We start from the raw sequence: 19179 nt of genomic DNA, 5'->3' as shown, positions 1-19179 counted from the left end.
GTTAAGAGTTATGTAAGACTCTTTAGTACAGCAAACTGAACAAAAAGCAGTGCATGGAAGTGCACTCGGTGTACCTGTCAACTTTATGTATATATATATATATATGTGAGACTGGGGCAAGTTGTCACACCTTTTACTCCAGTGAATATTTCTCAGGAATGTTTTATATTTAAAGGTCAGTTTTGGCATAGGCACATACCTTATAGTTTTGACTAGAAAAAAAGCTATTCAACATTTTCACCGTTATTGCCCAGGAAAGAAAGGTATAATTAATCAACACACGCTGACCTTTTGTGACAACATGCAAATGAGCTCCAACAGCAGATTATGCAGTCATGCTAGATGAAGCAAGTTGTCACAATTGGAACCTGCTGTTTATTGATTTGAGAAAACACTGCGTTTTTTATATATATATATATATATATATATATATATATGAAATGCTAGAGAAATAAAGTTGGTTATTCATTAGTATTTCAGCAGAAATTACACAGTATAATAATTATGAAGCACAAAATAATATATAAATCAGGAAAAAATGTTAAGGGTAAAGTAAAAAAAAATTTTTTTATAAATACAGTACATCATAATATAATTTTGTCTTTAATAAAATGAATAAATTAATTTGGTAATTAATAAAAAGTCTTACAACCGTTAACATTTGTGTCACTATTTGCCCCACGAGACATTTTGGAAAAATACCCTCAGTACAATATTTTATTGCATTAAAAAAGGGTTTAAAATAACAATTGGATAACTGGATTTCCTAAAGACATGCAGTGAATCATTAGCAATCAAAAGACGTGGACCGTCATTTTTGCAGCTGACCCTTTTGCGTAAGCAGTTGTAGCAGCTTCCATTTCAAACGCAAAATTTATGGGAGGAGAGTATTAAAATAAATCATGCAAAGTGATTTGGTCATTTAACTGTTACTGTTTAACTGTTACTGCTACTATTTTTTATCAAGTAGCTTCATCCCAATTTTGCACATTGTTAATGTTACTGCTGCTATTATTATCATGTAGTTGCACTTCATTTGCTACGTTACTGTACTATTGTTTTGCACATAAGTCAATATTGCACACTCGCACATAGTCTATATTTCTATATTTACATAGTCTATATTTCTACAGCTTAGTTTTATTTTTATTATGTTTGTTTTTATGTATGTGTGTGCGTTTATTTTTGCACTTGTCTTGGCATTCACTGTGGACAGCAAAGAAAGAATTTCATTGTACAGGGAAACTTGTTTTTCTCACTGTGCACATGACAATAAATGCTTTAAATCCTCGAATCCTTGAATTTTACTGGTATTTGTGTCATTATTTAACGCCCCCCAAAAAAGCATGTCTTAATCCATTTTGCTTCTGTGTTGTTAGTAGATTACATGCACCATTATCATTAGCTAGGTTTCCATCCACCTATTTTTATGCGCATTTTGGGATATTGCATAAAAAAATGCTGGATGGAAATGCCAAGATGCGCATAAATTCTAAAAATGTGCGCATGAACTATGATGGAAACACTTTTACCGAATAAATTCCTTAATGCACATAAAAAAAAGACATGTAACTTTGCAATGGAACAGCATAAAACTGGACCAACCAATGGACCGATCTCAGTGCACAGCATCTGAAATGCTAGTTCCCTTTCAAGGGAACTTCGAACTGCGTCCTCTAGGGGTCGCTATGGGGGATGCCTCATCGTGACCCGTGTCTGAAGCATACATTGAAAACACCAACAACACGTTGGCCGGCGACAGCAGCGTTTTCCGGGACCTGTGTGTTTCTGTCCTTTTTAAGGTAGGTCCTCTGTGAGCACCCCTTTGCTGGATTCAGAAACCAGGTGCTCGACTTGCAGTGTTACCTCACTCATCGATATTGTGTCCAGCCGCTATGATAGCCCTGGTTCCGGCTTCATACTTCCTGAACCATGCGGCCAGGTCAGAGGCACGACACTGCAAAAAATTCCTGGATGTCAGGGCTCCAGGATATCCCCTCTTGCTGAGGCATTGAGCGGGAAGTATAGGTGGCATTTGCGAGAACCTTCTTGTGTAATGCTGTCTCAGGCAGTGCTCCCCTCGCCTTAGAGGGTTGTATTTGAGCTTGCCTCTCCCGTTTGGCTCAGTACTTCCGGATATCTGTGAACAGATGCTTGGGAAGCTCTTAAATGCTTGCTATGGTAAGTGCACACGCTAAGCTTTGCGCAATTTCTAAAATCCACATAACCTACTTTAACAGGGTGTGGCCACTAGAGGTCTGTTGAGACAGTTCCTTTCAGAGCTTATGCAAGAGCAAGCGTGGCTCGGGCCCAGGAGTCTGGCCCTAACAGGTAAGTTGGGTATGTAGCCTAGGCCGTTGGCCGTGGGGGATAAAGTCACGGACAGCCGTCTGGCGTCCCAGGGGCAACTCACCATGAAAATGGTAAAGTTGGTACTTGGTGCTCGCCATGGTTCTGGCCCGCACTCCCCTCAGCATGGCGGCGTGGGTATATCGTTCCCCATAGCGACCCCTAGAGATGTCATGGGCTGTCGCCGGCCAAAGTGTTGTTGGTGTTTTCAATGTATGCTTCAGACACGGGTCACGACGAGGCGTTCCCCATAGCGACCCCTAGAGAACGTAGTGTCTCGTTCCCTACTCAGGGAACCATGGTTACAGAAGTAACCTGAGACGTTTTGTCATTCTAAAATGCTTGAGCAAAGTCTTGTCAAAGTGTTTTGTTATAATTAACTCCCAGAACTGCGTTCCCAAACAGCAGGCTCCGAAAATAAGATAACATGACCACGTTTCGTCTGCGTGCTCTGAAGCTTGTAATTTATTGTATACAAAAATTATTTTATATAGTGCCTTCTCCTACTGCAGCAAATTATTTTTTCTTCATGATATTTAGAGAAAGTTAATCAGGAAGTGATGATTTTGTTCTCTTCAACTCACTGAATGGAAACGGTGCTTTATTTGCAAATGTTTTATGCAATATTCCAATTTTGCGAATAAGTTTAATTCGTAACTTTGGATGGAAGCTATTGGCTCTGCTTTTTTTGCAACCCTACTCTTTTGCTCTTGGTAGATTGCATTGTTCATTATGGAAGTTCTTTAATTTGCTCATTGTCAGTAGATCAACCACAGAACGTTCCACTCCCATCGGTGCATTTATGAGATTGCACTCTCACACTAATTTGCCCTGTTTAGCAAATCCGACCCTTAGTTTTGAATTTGTCTCATAATTGATGAAATTAGCATCACTGATTCTGCTACCTTCCTTTTTATTACTGTGAAGCTGCTTTGAAATGATTAGTAGGGAAGAGAGGGGCACAACCTAACACTTTTTGACTTTCTCAGTTTGTGTAAATCCACATGGAGTTCACAGTATATTTTTTCCACATTAATTTCACACTTGTCCAGTACAAATATATGGATTTGTCTCATTTTAAATTAACACTAAAAACTGAGATGAAAAACTGACTTCAGCCAGAAATTTACTTTTGCTAAATACATTTTCAGCAATATCTTCAAAAGATTTTTGAGGCACTTTTTTCTCTATACAGTGTTGATATGGCAACTTGTAAATACCGTAAATTTTGTTATGCTAGCATGTGTGGAAATATTTAAACCATGTGTGTTACAACTAACCCCGCATTAGCATGGTGCCCTGTGCACCCCACTACACTTGACCACTTGTGAACTTAGATAATGCATTTTCAAAGGGAACAGTTTTTAAAACCTAGTGTTGTACAGAGCTTTATTTACACTTTTTTCATTACATGTCTAAATATATGTTTAGTGGTACTGTATGTTACATACTGTATGTAACAGATGACACAATTTATTAATTGTGGTACCTTTGGTAATAAGAAGTGCTAAAAGTGATAAAAAGCAGTTGCAAATGTTTTACAAAATTCACACACTAAATGCGCAACATTTTATGTTCTACAACCAAATTATGTGTAATATCTAATTTATTTCTGCACTTCAGGAAAGTTTTCCTCAAATTCTGAGCTTAGGCATTTTTCAGACCTGAGACAGTCTTGCACACTTACTTTCTGTTGCATTCAAACACTCTCAAGCACACTTGACACATGTGGCACACTTCACATGCACTTGCGCTCTTACAATGGCCACCGCGTGCACATGACCATTAAGTCCACAAGACCGTAGTGTGTCCCATTCATCGTTTTAGCTTTCAGAAGGATGTGAACTTCTGCTAAGCCCGCACTGAGGCGAGATCCGCGGCAGACTTCTAACCGACAGTCAAAGCGGCATTACGTCACAAAAGTGTGGACTCAGCGGAAGACCGCAATGGTTTAGGGTGCGATTTGGCACAGGGCCTCAAGTGGCCAGTAAGCTTTAGTTTGTGTTTTGCTGGCTCTTCTTTATCCACTGATCTTAGATGTTATGCTGACACCTAGTGGCATGGAGGCATTAGGTTTGTTTGCTAACTGCTGCCGCTTCATAAAGTCGTTCAAATTTAGTTTCATTCCTTTTCATGTATGTTTTTCCATTTCACTTGACTGCTTGTTCTGACATTTCATTAGTCCATTTAAAATCATTCTGCATAAAACTTACAACATTTAAAAATAAATAAACTTAATCCAATATGTCCTCTGCCAATTCTCCAGCCTAATGCTACAGTGTTTAAAGAGAAGAAGATCAGGACCAATGACACAGATCTGAAACAGCTAACCTTGTGGAATTACACTGGATGGAGAAATGTTGCCTGTTATTTCTGAAAGGAAATGTGTCATTTAAGTGGGGAGGCCATATGATGAACAAAACAGCCAGGCTGACAGTGGAGGATTATGGGAAGTGTGCCCTCCCATGACAGCAAAGCCATATAGGTCATGGTGAAACACCATCACCCCTGACAACCCCTGCAGGAAACAGAGTAGAAACATCCTTCCACATTCACTCGCTCTCTCTGACTCACATTCTCAAACATATTCTCGTGCCTCAGACAACTTTTTTACAGGACAAACTCTTTGGTCTCTTTGTGCCATTCTGGTGCTCAAAGACTGTCACCGTTTATTCTTAGATACTAGCTGTTCCTTTCTCAGCCCACACAATTTCAGTGAACGAAATCAACTGGAATGACACACGCACACACACACACACACTTACCTGCCAGACGACGGCCTCCATGTGCTCGGTAGTGTTCGAGAGCCAGATGCTGAGCACTAGTGTGTGGGAGGATGAAGTGAGGACACTAGCGATGACGGCATCCCTCATGGAGAACGGCAGCATGGTGTACACCACAAACACAATAAACAGGAAAAACGACACCTGCAAACAGAGTTAACAGTGCATTAGAGTGCCATTTAACATCTACAGCTCACAAACATAGGATAGAGATCAGATCAGGATAAACGCTGAAATACATTACATGACTTTCGCCCAGATTTTTGCCCTGATTTACAGGTTAGACAAGTTGATGCTTGTTGCTGAAAGTCAAAGTCAGTCTGCAGATTTGAGTTGACAGATTTCACAGAAAATCACGTAGTGTTTAATGGTCACAGACTCTATTTTTTAGCCTCAGGCTATGATTCCAAACAGTTGGAGGATATCAAACATGTCTGATATTTTGAGCCGATTTTTACAATGCATATTGCTTACATTTGTGATGTGTCTTGTAGCACGTGTTTCTGGGTGGGTTTGTTGTGTTTTGTGAAGACTTGAAACCTGTTAATGTGTGAAATCTTTTTTTTAATTTTGTATCTTTTTGACATATTGCATGTTCAGATATCCATACAACAAAATGTTCTGGGGGCCATTACATTTTTGTAAAAATTATCAAAAATGCAGGTAAAAAGTTCAGTGGTAAAAAGTAGTTGCAAATGTTTTAGAAGATAAACACACTCATCTCTGCGCCAATAAAATGTCAACACTTTTTACTGCATGTCTTGCGTGATTAGGAAGGAAATTAAACACTAAAATGACATCATGTTTAATTCCTGTAGGAAATTTGTAGATTTAGGGATTTGTTTGGCTATTTGTGTCTTTGAAATTAGCTTAAATTAACATTGAGTCACCACGTGACGTTTTCATAACGATTCAAGACAAGTGCTTCAAAAAGTGAGCTGATACCATGATGAAACACGAGTCGTGAGTGTTTGTTTGCTTGCCTTCACCTACAATGCTGAGAGAGTGACAGGCTCTTAATCAATACTGACAATTTGATATGTTTGTGCACAAAGGCCTTTATTACAGGAGAGTTTCACAATTCATGCCGAGGTGGACTGGAGCTCATTCTGACACTGACAGCCTCACAAACGTCAACCATCCCTAAACAATCAACCACTTATATTTATGAATCAATATCAATAATGGACTCAAAAATGCAAAATCACCTGTGCATATTTGTGTAATGTATTTTGGGCTTACACATTATCTGTGTAATATATTTGCGCTCCGGCTCGGCTGTAGAATATAGTATACATTTTTTAAAGATTTTTATATAATAACTTTTTCAGCCTGTAACCTGTCGTAACAGCCTGTTTACAAAACCAATCTTGCTGCAGATAATGTGCTGCTCAAACTGTTCATACTAAAATGATCAGGGACATTGTTAAAAATAAACTTCAGCCACTTTTTCCTAACACTGGGATCCTTCAGAATAATATAAAGAGAGGCTGGAGATACACGCAGCCAGAAGCAGCACAAGGCTTGGCAAACTTTCCCCTCATTTTACTGTTATCATTGGTTTATGTGGTGTTTAGGAAAAATATTATCCATCCTGCTTTCATCTTGTTACCTCAGGTTTTTGATCATCCAGTAGGCCTCATTGACGTAATAAACGTGGGCGATCCTGAGCTGATGCATTCATCATCAGAAAGTGACGTAAATTCAGTTTAGTAAATGCACTTTTTTTGACTGGAAAGATAGAGAGATTGAAATTTGACTTGCAACTTTTACAAGAGGTGTAGCATACTCTGCTAAATTGAATGAAGGTGAAAGGAAAGTGAATATAAACCAAGAAAATTAAAAGAAAAAGAGAACATATGCTACAGTTTTATTTTTTATATATTATTTGGGTCGCTGTTAACTAACTATTAAAGTAAACTAACAATGAACTTTTGCCTCAATAAACTCTTAATTTGCTGCTTATTAATAGTTAGTAAGGTAGTTTTTAAGTTTAGGTATGGGGTAGGATTAAAGCATCTAAAATATGGTAATGCAGAATAAGGTATTATGTGCTTTATAAGTACTAATAAACAGCCAATATGCTAGTAATATGCATGCTAATAAGCAACTAGTTAATAGTGAGAATTGGTCCTTAAAATAAAGTGTTACCATTATATTATAGTTACTTAGTTGTTGCTAATAAACTTTTAAGACTTCTGAAATAACATCTGTTATCACTGGCTAACCTGTGTGCTAACATAATTCATGCTGACATTTATCACGATAGCGAAGCTGTTAAATAACAAATGGGTATTAATATGCAGAAACGTTGCTAAGGGGGGGAAGCGATAAATTGTACAAGAGGGCCAGAAAACCTGGTGATGCCACTGCCCACATTTACATATTAAAGGGATAGTTCAACCCTTCTTTCTTCAGTTTCTTTCTTCTGTTGAAGACAAAAGAAGAATTTTGAAGAATGTGGTAGTTGATGGTAGCCACTGACTTCCATAGTAATTTTTTCCATATATGGAAATCAATGGCTACAGTCAACAGTTTTAATTCTAACATTTTTCAAAATTTCTTCTTTTGTGTTCAACAGCTGAAAGAAACTCATACAGGTTTGGAATGACAAGAGGACGAGTAAATAATGACAGAATTTTAATTTTGGGGTGAACCACCCCTTTAATATGTAAATGAGGGCAATATTATGTTGATGAGCTCATGGTTGTGACATCATGATTACATGTTTTTCTAGCTTAGTTTCTACAAATGGAGTTTTGCACACTGCCAACACTCATATATTTCAAAAGAACAAGAAAAAAAGCTGTTTTGCACAATATGTCCCCTTTAAATGATCTGTAGTCTTTTAGTTAGTGCCAAACTGCAGGTTTCATCAGGGTTTTAACGCTTCAACGATGTAATACGCTTATAAATATTCCAAAACTTGTGTTTTATATTTTTGTACACTGAGTGCTGTTTTTTTTGTGTGTGTGTGAGCGAGGGCTCAATATAGCTCTGGAGGAATGGCAGATAAGGCACTGGACAGCAGCAAAGCCTAATGGATTTCTGGCTTGGTCAACCTCACAGACCACACACACACACACACACACACACACACACACACACTGCCAAAAAACAAACAGATTGCAGGGCAGTGATTTTTCTTGAGCCTTATCGATTGCCATTTCCATTCTGTCCGCCACAGAGGAGGATTAGAGAAACCGTCAGGAATGGTTACATTTGGCTTGTGAAGGAGAGAGAATCCCCTTGTAGACAGAATGCTGCGCTGAGCTCCGGGCCAAGGGGCGTCTCGCACTTTCACCTCGGATTGGACAGATAGTTCGTGTTTTCGCTAAAGTTTTGAAGTGTTGGAGTTCAGTCTCAAGAACTGGCAAGGTTAAATGCTAAATCTCTCCAATGAATGGATTACTTGCCAGTTCCATGCCTGCTTAAAGTTCTGGTCTATCGGCTAGCAGGATTAAGACTGGCAGTTCAATTCAGTGGTCTTATTCTACATCAGACCAGGTTATATGGCACTGAATCCTAAATATTTTGTCTTTGTCTGACCTCTGGCTCCCAGTACATGTATGGGAACTAGAGTCATGAAGAAATCAAGCATGATACAGCATTACACTAATAGATCAAGTGAACATACAGTTAGTTAGGTCCATATATATTTGGACACTGACACAATTTTCATAATTCCGGCTCTGTATGCCATAAGAACAGAATAAAAAATAAATAAAAATCAAGATGAAATTGAAGTGCAGACTTTAAGCTTTAATTCAAAGGGGTTGAACAAAACATAGCATAAAATGCTTAGGAATTGCAACCATTTTTATACACAGTCCCCCCATTTTCAGGGGCTCAAATGTAATTGGACAAATAAATATAATCATAAATAATTTTTTTTATATTTTGTTGAGAATCCTTTGCAGGCAATGACTGCCCACGAGTCTGGAACTCATGGACATCACCAGAGACTGGGTTTCCTCATTTGTGATGCTTTGCCAGGCCTTTGCTGCAGCTGACTTCAGTTGTTGTTTGTTTGTGGGTCTTTCTGCCTTTAGTTTTGTCTTCAGCAAGTGAAATGCAGCTCAATCGGGTTGAGATCAGGAGATTGACTTGGCCATTGCAGAATATTACACTTTTTTACCTTCAAAAACTCCTAGGTTGCTTTTGCTGTATGTTTTGGGTCATCGTCCATTTGTACTATGAAGTGCCGTCCAATCAACTTTGCTGCATTTGACTGAATCTGGGCAGACAGTATATCCCTATACACTTCAGAATTCTTCCGGCTGCTCCTGTCTTCTGTCACGTCATCACTAAACACCAGTAACCCAGTGCCACTGGAAGCCATGCATGCTCATGCCATCACACTGCTCCACCATGTTTCACAGATGATGTTGTATGCTTTGGATCATGAGCTGTTCCAAGCCTTCTCCATACTTTTTTCTTCCCGTCATTCTGGTACAGGTTGATCTTAATTTCAGCCGTCTAAAGAATGCTTTTCCGGAAGTGGTCTGGCTTTTTTAGATGTTTTTTGGCAAAGTCTAATCTGGCCTTGTTTGCACCTTGTGGTGAACCCTCTGTATCTGTTCTTGTGAAGTCTTCTCTTGGTTGTAGACTTTGACCGTGACACATCTACCTCCTGGAGAGTCTTCTTCACTTGGCTGGATGTTGTGAAAGGGTTTTTTTTTACCATGGAGAGGATTCTCCAATCATCCACCACTGTTGTTCTCCGTGGACGTCTAGGCCTTTTTATGTTGCTGAGCTCACCAGTGCATTCTTTTTTTCTCAGAATGTACCAAACTGTTGATTTGGCCACGCCTAATGTTCCTGCTATCTCTCTAATGGATTTTTGCAGTTTTTGAAGCCTAACAATCGTCTGTTTCACTTGTATGGAGAGCTCCTTTGACTGCATGATGTGGGTTCACAGCAACAGCTTCCAAATGCAAATGGCACACTTAGAATCAACTCCAGGCCTTTTACCTGCTTAATTGCTGTAGAAATAACTAAGGAATAGCCCATATCTGTCTATGAAACAGCTTTTGAGTCAATTGTCCAATTACTTATGGTCCCTTGAAAAAGGGGGGAGGTACATATTAAAGAGCTGTAACTCCTCAATCTTTCCTCCAATTTTGATGAGAATACCCTCAAATTAAAGCTCAGAGTGTGCACTTTAACCCATATTCATTATATAACTCTAACTTGAATATGTTTTGGTCAGCAGTTAAAATAATAAAAAATGTGCCTGTGTCCAAATATATATGGACCTAACAGTTAAAAGGTGTAATTTAAAATTTCATGGAGAAATAAATTCTGTAAACAACAAATATTCAAACGAATATGGATATATTTCTTATTCATTCAACGTTATAGCACTTTGTAACAGAGTTTTCAAAATCCTAAAACCTATTTCCAAATTTAGATTGGATTTTGAATGCCAGATTTTCAATGTGGACTTTTGGATGTCACCGTATCTTTCCATATGGCTCCTTTTTTTTAGCCAGTCTTTGTGATCATGACTTGTTGGGCTGAGAACAAATAGAGTCACAGCTGGTTTGAGCTCTGTGAAACTCTTAGATCTCATTTGGAGCGGTTTGCCGGTATTAATCAGGTTTGAATTATCACAGGCATGCAGTAGCTGCCAATGAGATTTGCACTGAGGTTTTGACTGTACGTCACAGATTTCTCATTTGCACTAGATGGAAAAATGCTCAGCTGCCCAACTCAAAGCCAGGAATCCAAATATCATTAATCCCATCTGATGATATTTTAAAATATTAACAAGTCTAATTATAATTTAGCTCATTATTAATGTGTCCCTGTAGAGAATCTGATTATTTAAGTTGATAAAAGATTTTATGATCATTTGCTGTGTCCAAATCTTTAAATACGTTTTCAGCTGAACTATTCCTGGATTGAGGTTATTATATACTGTATATATAAAACCTTTTTATATCAGCTATTTCACTTTCATTTAGTTTAACTTGATGTACTAAAATAACTCAAACGAAATTGAATAAAAACCTATATAGACATATTTAAAAAAAAACAAGAACTGATAAAAAGCACAAAAACACACAACAAAATAACAAAAACTTTACAAATTAAAATGCAAACAGATGTGCTATGGGTTATTTCTCATTAATCTGAATGATGAGAAATTCAGATGTATATATGCATAGCAAATGGCTGCAATATAACAAAGAGTGAAAAATTGAAGGGGGTCTGAATACTTTCCGTACCCACTGTATGTTATCCTTGCATATTTTATGAGTACAGTTTGTAAATACATAATTTGTTTCTACTCACATTACCTTAAATTGCTTTTTTAACATATAATTTCAAGTTTTATCATGATGTTATAGCTATATTGATCTAGAATATTGTGTTAAGATATTATTGCTATAAAACCATCACATAAAATTAGATTGTAACATATGTAAAGCATATTCTTCAAGGGTTGCTAAGGCAACAGATGATAGTAAATACATAAGACACACTTAACAGGTTTGCTTTTTCATAGTGAATAAGATTATTGGGTCTACTGGGATTCTAATGTCTGGTTAACCAGTCTGCACTGCTTTTGTATTAGGAAAGCAAATGGAAATGGAATAGTCTGATAATCTGAAAGCCTTCCATTAAAAGAATAATGATGAAACGTATATCAAATAGTGTTATCACCACATGCAGTCCTAGCATACTTATGGATCTCAGGAAAAACTCAAATAAACGGGGTGAATTGAGGATAATTAGCACACAGCATTCAAATTGGTTTTAAATTTAAACTGGTATGACAGAGAACAGCAAATTTACATTAATGACATAAAACTGACATACTACTGATATACTGTATATAACAACATACCGAACTTATTCACATTATTTCAAAACATTTAACTGATATATTTAAGCTGTTTAGCTTAAAATGCAATAAATAAATAAATAAAAATAAATAAAAATTAAATGCTTTTATTAATATTATTTGAATAATTATTTATTTAGGTCAAACTGTCATTCATCACCATTGTGTTTTACTTATAATAACTAAATAGGAATTTTACCTAAATTTAGCACTCTAAGAAAAAGTGCAAAGCTGTCAATGGTATGGTATCCTAAGGTGCAAAAGCTAAAAGGTACAACTTTTTTTCTAAATCTTATTTACCCTTAAATGGTATATATTAGTACCTTAAATGTACCAATATCAGTAAAGGTGAAAAAAATTATGTGTACTTTATTTGTGTCATTTACAGTGTTACAACCAAAATGTACTACCAGAATTAACCTTAACGCATTAACTGCATTAATTCATGACTGACAGCAGTGGCAGCTGGTGCTTTTCAAATGAGGGGATGCACAGATGCAATCAACGACAAAATGTGTGTTCACACATATTTTTTATCCCAGTGACTATCTGCAATGCTGCTAAAAGCAGCTTCCCACTTCTCACTACGTGTTTCCCGCACCCTCTTAGAGCAATCACCATTGATTAACAGATTTCACTCAGCTTATCTGAAACAACACAAGGCATTTTCCTTTGCCCTCCTCCTTAAAAAGTATTAAAAAAAGTGACTCGAAATCTATTTTTCACCTGTCTGCCACCTTCACTCTCTCATCACTTCATTAGTTCCCCATCATTCTTTTACATCCTTCAATTGCCACGTCTGGCAACACCAAATTGTAGGAAACAAGGCTTCACAAGACTGTGTGTGTTTTCAGAGGTCTTTTCTTCTGATTTGCCCTCAGGCTGATTGGCGTAAGGCGAGTACGGCTGCCTTTTGTTCCTCTGCTGACTCTGAGCTCAATTATGTTTTCTCTCCTGTACAACATACAAAGGCTGTTGGCTTTTCACGGGCATCTCTAATGGAGAACTACTGCTGTGGGTTAATGATGCCTGCATTACAGACATCTGTGAGGAATAGTGAGGGCTTTTCATCTGCAGTAGTACCTTGACCCATGCTGGCGACTCTATAGTTCGGGAGTTTTTCCTTGTAAGCGTTGCAAAGCGACTCCAAGTACACAGCTTGTTAGAGCTCAAGCAATGTGGCCGTCAAATAGCATAACCACAGAGAAAACTGTACTAAGAGCACAGTGTGTAGCTTAAAAGGCTAGAGTAAAAACAGGAAATTAAATAGGGCATAGCCTAATAGAGCTCTTTAAGTCTTCAACTACTGTAGACGCAGCTACTGTGCCATTCACTTCCGCTAATAAGCGCACATATGCTACTTCAAGACACATCCAGATACTCTTTGCTAATTAGTACTTTGCTGCAGTACTCTGAGTGCTAATTAGGTGGTAGCTTATTCAGATCGCCTGAACCCGACTAGTTCTTCCCGTCACGTATGCAAGGACTGATTAGCAGGCTTCTCTGAATTTCCTGCATCAGACGTCTGGTTCCCTCTAGAGCTAAACATTCAGTCACAGCATGTGAGCTCAGACTGCACCAAGCTTAGAGAGTACTTTATATGACAGAGAACTGATATAAAGACCGGCGTAGCTGCTCACCACCATATGTGGTGCCTTGGATGCTGGTGAGCTGATGTCTCAACTGTAGCTTCTTAACATAGGTTGAACAGTTTCACCAGTTGGCACCGTTTAGCATGGCTGTAATGCTCCACAATCTACACCAGCACCAAAACACCACTAACCAGCCTGGAGCAGATAAAGGTTCAAGGTTAAGCTGGTTAGCATGGCCCAGATTTTCTATACATAAACTGAACTGTGGCTCATCTAAATATGGACCAACACATAACAGAGTTAAAGGTAATTTACTTCCTTTAGCCCTGTGCCTCTAAAACAGGCCATTAAAAAAACAAACAAAAGCAATGAAACGCAAAGCAAAGCGAATCAAAAAAGAGAAGAAAACTAAGCAAAGCAAAACCTAGCAAAACAAAACAAAAGCAATGAAACAATGCAAAGCAAAGCAAAACAGAGCAAAAAAAGCAATGAAACACAATGCGATGCAAAGCAAACAGCAAAAAAACTAAACAAAACAAAAAGCTCAAAGCAAAATAGAGCGAAAAACAAAACAACCCAAAAGCAATGAAACAATGCAATGCAAAACAGAGCAAAAAAAACAAAAGCAAAGCAAAACACAAACAAAAGCAAAACTCAAAAACAACGCAAAGCAAAGAAACAGAGCAAAAAAACAAAAAATAAAAGCAAAGCAAAACAGAAAAACAGAACAGAAAAAAAAACTAAATCAAAAACAAAAATGAAAAGCAAAGAAAGCAAAGCAAAAAAACAAAAAACAAAAAAAAACAAAAGCAAAGCAAATCAGGACAAAAAGAAAACAAAGGCAAAGAAAAGAAAACACAATTGAAAAAAAATTTATATTGAGGAAGCACAATCAAATAATGCAACTACAACTTTGGGCCACTCATCAATATGGTATTCATAACCTCACTTCTGATGGAGAAACCTCTCCAGAATAGTGGGATATTTATGGCTAATTGTTTAAAATGGATGTCATGTAGGTGCCACCTAGCTTTTACTGAAGCAGTTCCTAGTAAAATGTTGCCGCCCTTTGATACAGAGCCAATTTGTGTTGTATATGCATATCTCATCATTTCCAGATCACTGAGCCCATCCGAGTTATTAAGTTATTAAGTCATGTCGAGCAAACAGCCTGGATGACTCACGGGCGAGCTACATTTACTCATGCACGGAACAGCCGATCTCTCCTCCTACAGCCAGTGTAATATCATAACTCAAGAGCTGTTTATAAAAGACGACCAAAGCGCGGATGTTTTTGCCATCTTGCTGAGTGGTGGCTGGGCTGATTGCACCTCCTCCTCGCAGAGCGGGAAGAAGAAAAAACAAAGTGTGCGAACAAGCCAAGCAAGTCGGTTTAAAGGTTAAAACTCAACTGTTTAACTCTAGGGGAGTTGGAAAATGAGCCTATTTTCAAAAATAGTGGAGTGTTCCTTTAATACCAGATTCGTTTTATGGATGCAGAGTTGGACAGAAATAGCGCCAATTGTCATAATTACTCTAAGACATGCATTTATGTTGAGACTGTGTCACAGTCATTAGCCAGAATCATGTGTTAAGCGGAGTTCGATGAGAATGATTCCATGCGCAGAACAGCTCGCACACTAAAATTCATGAATTACTGTGCAAATGACTGGAGGAAAATGACACCACGTTAAGTGAATATCTGCATGATTGTGCAGCGCTTTCCATCCGAGTAATTTACTTGCACATCTACATATATAAATCGCACTGACGCAAGTTGTGTTTTATGCATGCCGAATACTTAATTCTGAGCACTTCGGTGTGATAAAAAGGTACATTAAAAAGTGATAGCCGTAGAGGTCGAAGGCAGTCACTGAAGAACAATTGCACAGAAATGGAGAGCGATGAAAGTGCTGTCACTCAAGTCTCACCTGGTCCCATGGACAGATGATCCCACCGAAGAACATGAAGAGGTAACCCATGGCAACCAGACAGCCCCAGATGAGCAGGGAGAAGAGGCGGAGAAGCTTTTTGAAGACCGACTCAATGCAGACGAGGATGAAGATGGTGAGAAAAATGGCCAGAGTTGTGGGCACAGTCATGATGAAGGCCATGTGTTCCTCCATGGTCTGTGGAAACATAATGACAGTTCATGGCTCATTCACTAGCTGATGAAGAAGAGGACTGTCCACTGAGACACGGTGGAAAAGAACAGACAAGGCATATTCGCTTGCACATTTAGAGCTGGATTAAACACAAAGAAGAACTGAAAGACGGACTCTTCTATGAGTCAATGACAAAACCTCAGACTCTGAAACAGAGTTCAGTCTATTCTGTCCAAACTTTCCATTAGCATACTGTGTTCTGTCAAAGTGTGACAGTTGTGTTTTTACTGTTGAATTATTAATATGGACAATTAACATTTGAAAAACACTCAAACTGTTAGTGCAGTATAGTGTTATATTGGGTTTGTGCTTCATAAAATGTAATCAAATCAATTAATGTACATTAAAATCAACATTTGCAACCCATTTCACTTCCATAATGTGGCATATTTGAGTGAAACAGGATATGCAATGAAAAATGTGAACCGGATAAACTGATTTATTGAAAATAAATATTTGTGGTCACTTAAATGTTTTTTAATGTTAAAGTCTCTTACGCTCACCAAGGATGTATTTATTTGATCAAAAACACAGTAAAAACAGTAATATTGTGAAATATTATTACAATTTAAGATGAACTCTTTTATTTAAAATACTTTTATTGTATTTGAATATATGTACATTACTGTTCAAAAATCTGGGGTCGGTCGGTTAATGTTTTTTTTTTAATGTTCTCACCAATGCTGCATTTAATTTGGTCAAAACAGTAAAAACAGCAATATTGTAAAATATTATTACAATTTAAGATTAACTCTTATTTAAAATAACGGCTTTGCATTTGAATATATGTACACTGCTGTTCAAATATTTGAGGTCAGTAATGTTTTTTTTAATGTAATTTGTTTTTAATTTTTCATATTCGCACCAATGCTGCATTTAATTTGGTCAAAAACCCAGTAAAAACAGTAATATTGTGAAATATTATTACAATTTAAAGTAACTGTCTTCTATTGTAATATATTTTAAAATGTAATTTATTCCTGTGATACAAAGTTGAGTTTTCAGCACTATTACTCCAGTCTTCAGTGTCACATGAGCCTTCAGAAATCAGTCTAATATGCTGATTTGATCCTCAAGAAACATTTCTGATTATTATCAATGCTGAAAACAGTTGTGCTGCTTAATATTTGAGTGGAAATCAGGATTCTTTGATGAATAGAAAGTTCAAAATAATAGCATTTATTTGAAATAATAATCTTTGGTAACATTATAAATGTCTTTACTATCACTTTCAGTCGATTTAATGCATCCTTGCTGAATTAATTTCTTTCAGAAAAATCTTACTGACCACTTTTATAGTGTTTCTGTGTTGTTTTGGAGGCTTTAATATCTACAATAGTCTGTAATAAATACAACTGCATGGAAAGGAGCGATCAGCAAATTCTTTTCAATTTCTTCTTTTGAATTTCACCGACTTACGAAGTAGGTAATACTGATTTGAAATGATATGAGGTTGAGTAAATTATATATTTTTGGTAGGACAATCCATTTAAAAAAGTAAATATGATCAATTTAGTTTCACGCTGACTTTAAAGAGGCAAACCGTGACCTTTCATAAAGTCTATTTCTACCTGAAGCTCTCGTCACCATTCGGTAATTCTCTGTTTGACTGTGCAAGAGTGTGAGGGACTCAGTCTAGACTTACAGTCACACACTCGCAGACTGTTCATCTACTGCAGACGGAGACAGAAATAGACTGAGCTGTGGCAGGAGGGGACAGTCAGAAGAGAGATTTTTAATAACTACATTATAGCTATATTATCTGTGCAGATTTATTGCAGATGACTCATGACATATGCCATGAAGGGTTTATTACTGTTTGAATTGAACAAAGACGACTTTATCCTCTGGCCATCATTAAAGCTTTTCTAAAACAATACAAAAAAATCACAAATTAATTACAACCACGCAATTCAGTTCGGGTAGTAATTATTTATATGAGGTGTGTGTGTGTGTGTGTGGCTTGTACGGGTGCTGTAGATGTGGGTAATGTGGATGACTGTGTGTGTGTTTTGTGAATGATGAGAGAGCATTGAGCTGGCAAACTCACAGTAATATAATGCCTGTACCACAGTATGACTCACCAGCCATTAGAAGAGACACCCCAGGGAGTACTACAAATTCAAGGGAACTCTGGCACACAGATCGAATCTCAATGAACTCTTGGGGAACACTGTTTCCATTAGCCACAGACAGACAGAGAAGTGCCCACACCTGCTCCGCTTTTTCACGCACTGAAATAACTCGACTATTTATTGACTATTTATTGATTATAACTTGATATTGAAAATGAAAGAAAGTTGCTAGAGTGTTGATAGATGGTTGCTAAGAAGTTCTGGGTGATTGTTACAGGCTCAAGTCAATAGAGCATTGCAGGGATGATGTATATTTGCAGGCCAAAAACCCAAAAGTGAGTTCACATTTTGGCTCTTCCGGATTCATTGTCATTTAGCCAATTGGTTTCCTGAATGGGATTTTGGTTGAATGCCTGAAATAATGTATGTGGTGAACACAAGCTCAAGATATTTTCACGTTTTATTCCACCATATAAAATACATTCCACCATATAAAAACACCCTAACTGTAATTTTTTTAAGCTTTTACCTGTCCTGAAAAAGGCAGTTACTAACAAGTGGCTAAAGGCGACTACAGAGACTGTCATTAAACACCATCACGCTGAACAGGTAAACTCATCTACTCGCTAGTCGCTTTGACAGCCTCACCGTTTATATCCGCGCTCTTGTAAATTACTGTAACTCAAACTTTCAGGGAAAATGTTTTAAAAAAAGACAAAGAATTTTTAGAAGCACTGGCATATTTTGTTTACAGCCTATGCTTGGATTTCTACTTCTGACGATTGTATTTAAGCTTCAAAATTCATAAATGATCATCATGATGAACAAAACATGTAAGAATCATAAACTTTTGTTGGACACATTTTCTGCTTATTTTCTGTAATAATAAAAATAAATAAATAAATAAAAAAGGAAAAATCCTATTTTTGTTGAGGGAACCAGGGTGATGTCAACAAAATAGTTTTATTATTAGAAAGGCACATTAAAACTGCATATGAAAACTTCATACCACACATTCATAATTTGTTTTTATTACTTTTAATTTTCAAATGTACTTTGTGCAGATTTTATTGTGTTTGCCTTGTCACAAACCCAGATTTTTTTATCTAACAATGTGAAAATCCATGAATAAATCATTATTACATTTAAAACCAAGGTAAACTAAAAATATATATATATATATATATATATATATATATATATATACATATATATACACACATATATATTTCATTTGCGTACATTTTTCAAGAATTACAACAGATGCAGTGTAATTTTGACCATGTTGAACATATTTACCCATAATACATTTCTGGTGAAGTACTTGTTTAAAGGGATACTCCACCCAAATATTCTCTCATC

At 37.1% G+C, this 19179-nt stretch overlaps 1 protein-coding gene across 2 annotated transcripts in view; it reads right to left on the bottom strand.

Annotated features, from left to right (window-relative positions):
* LOC107694336 (adenylate cyclase type 2-like) overlaps nt 1–19179 on the bottom strand; it is an 84567-nt gene that overhangs the window by 51951 nt on the left and 13437 nt on the right. For both annotated transcript variants that reach the window (XM_016494013.1, XM_016494012.1), the window contains 2 exons: nt 15509–15706; nt 5115–5276 (listed from right to left, as the gene is read on the bottom strand). In XM_016494013.1, coding sequence (XP_016349499.1) covers nt 5115–5276; nt 15509–15706 — 360 coding nt within the window. The remainder of the gene's footprint in view (nt 1–5114; nt 5277–15508; nt 15707–19179) is intronic.

The sequence above is a fragment of the Sinocyclocheilus anshuiensis genome, unplaced genomic scaffold (genome assembly GCF_001515605.1).
Source record: "Sinocyclocheilus anshuiensis isolate Anshui unplaced genomic scaffold, SAMN03320099.WGS_v1.1 scaffold1240, whole genome shotgun sequence".
NCBI lineage: Eukaryota > Metazoa > Chordata > Actinopteri > Cypriniformes > Cyprinidae > Sinocyclocheilus > Sinocyclocheilus anshuiensis.
This window is presented reverse-complemented; position numbering and strand designations above follow the sequence as displayed.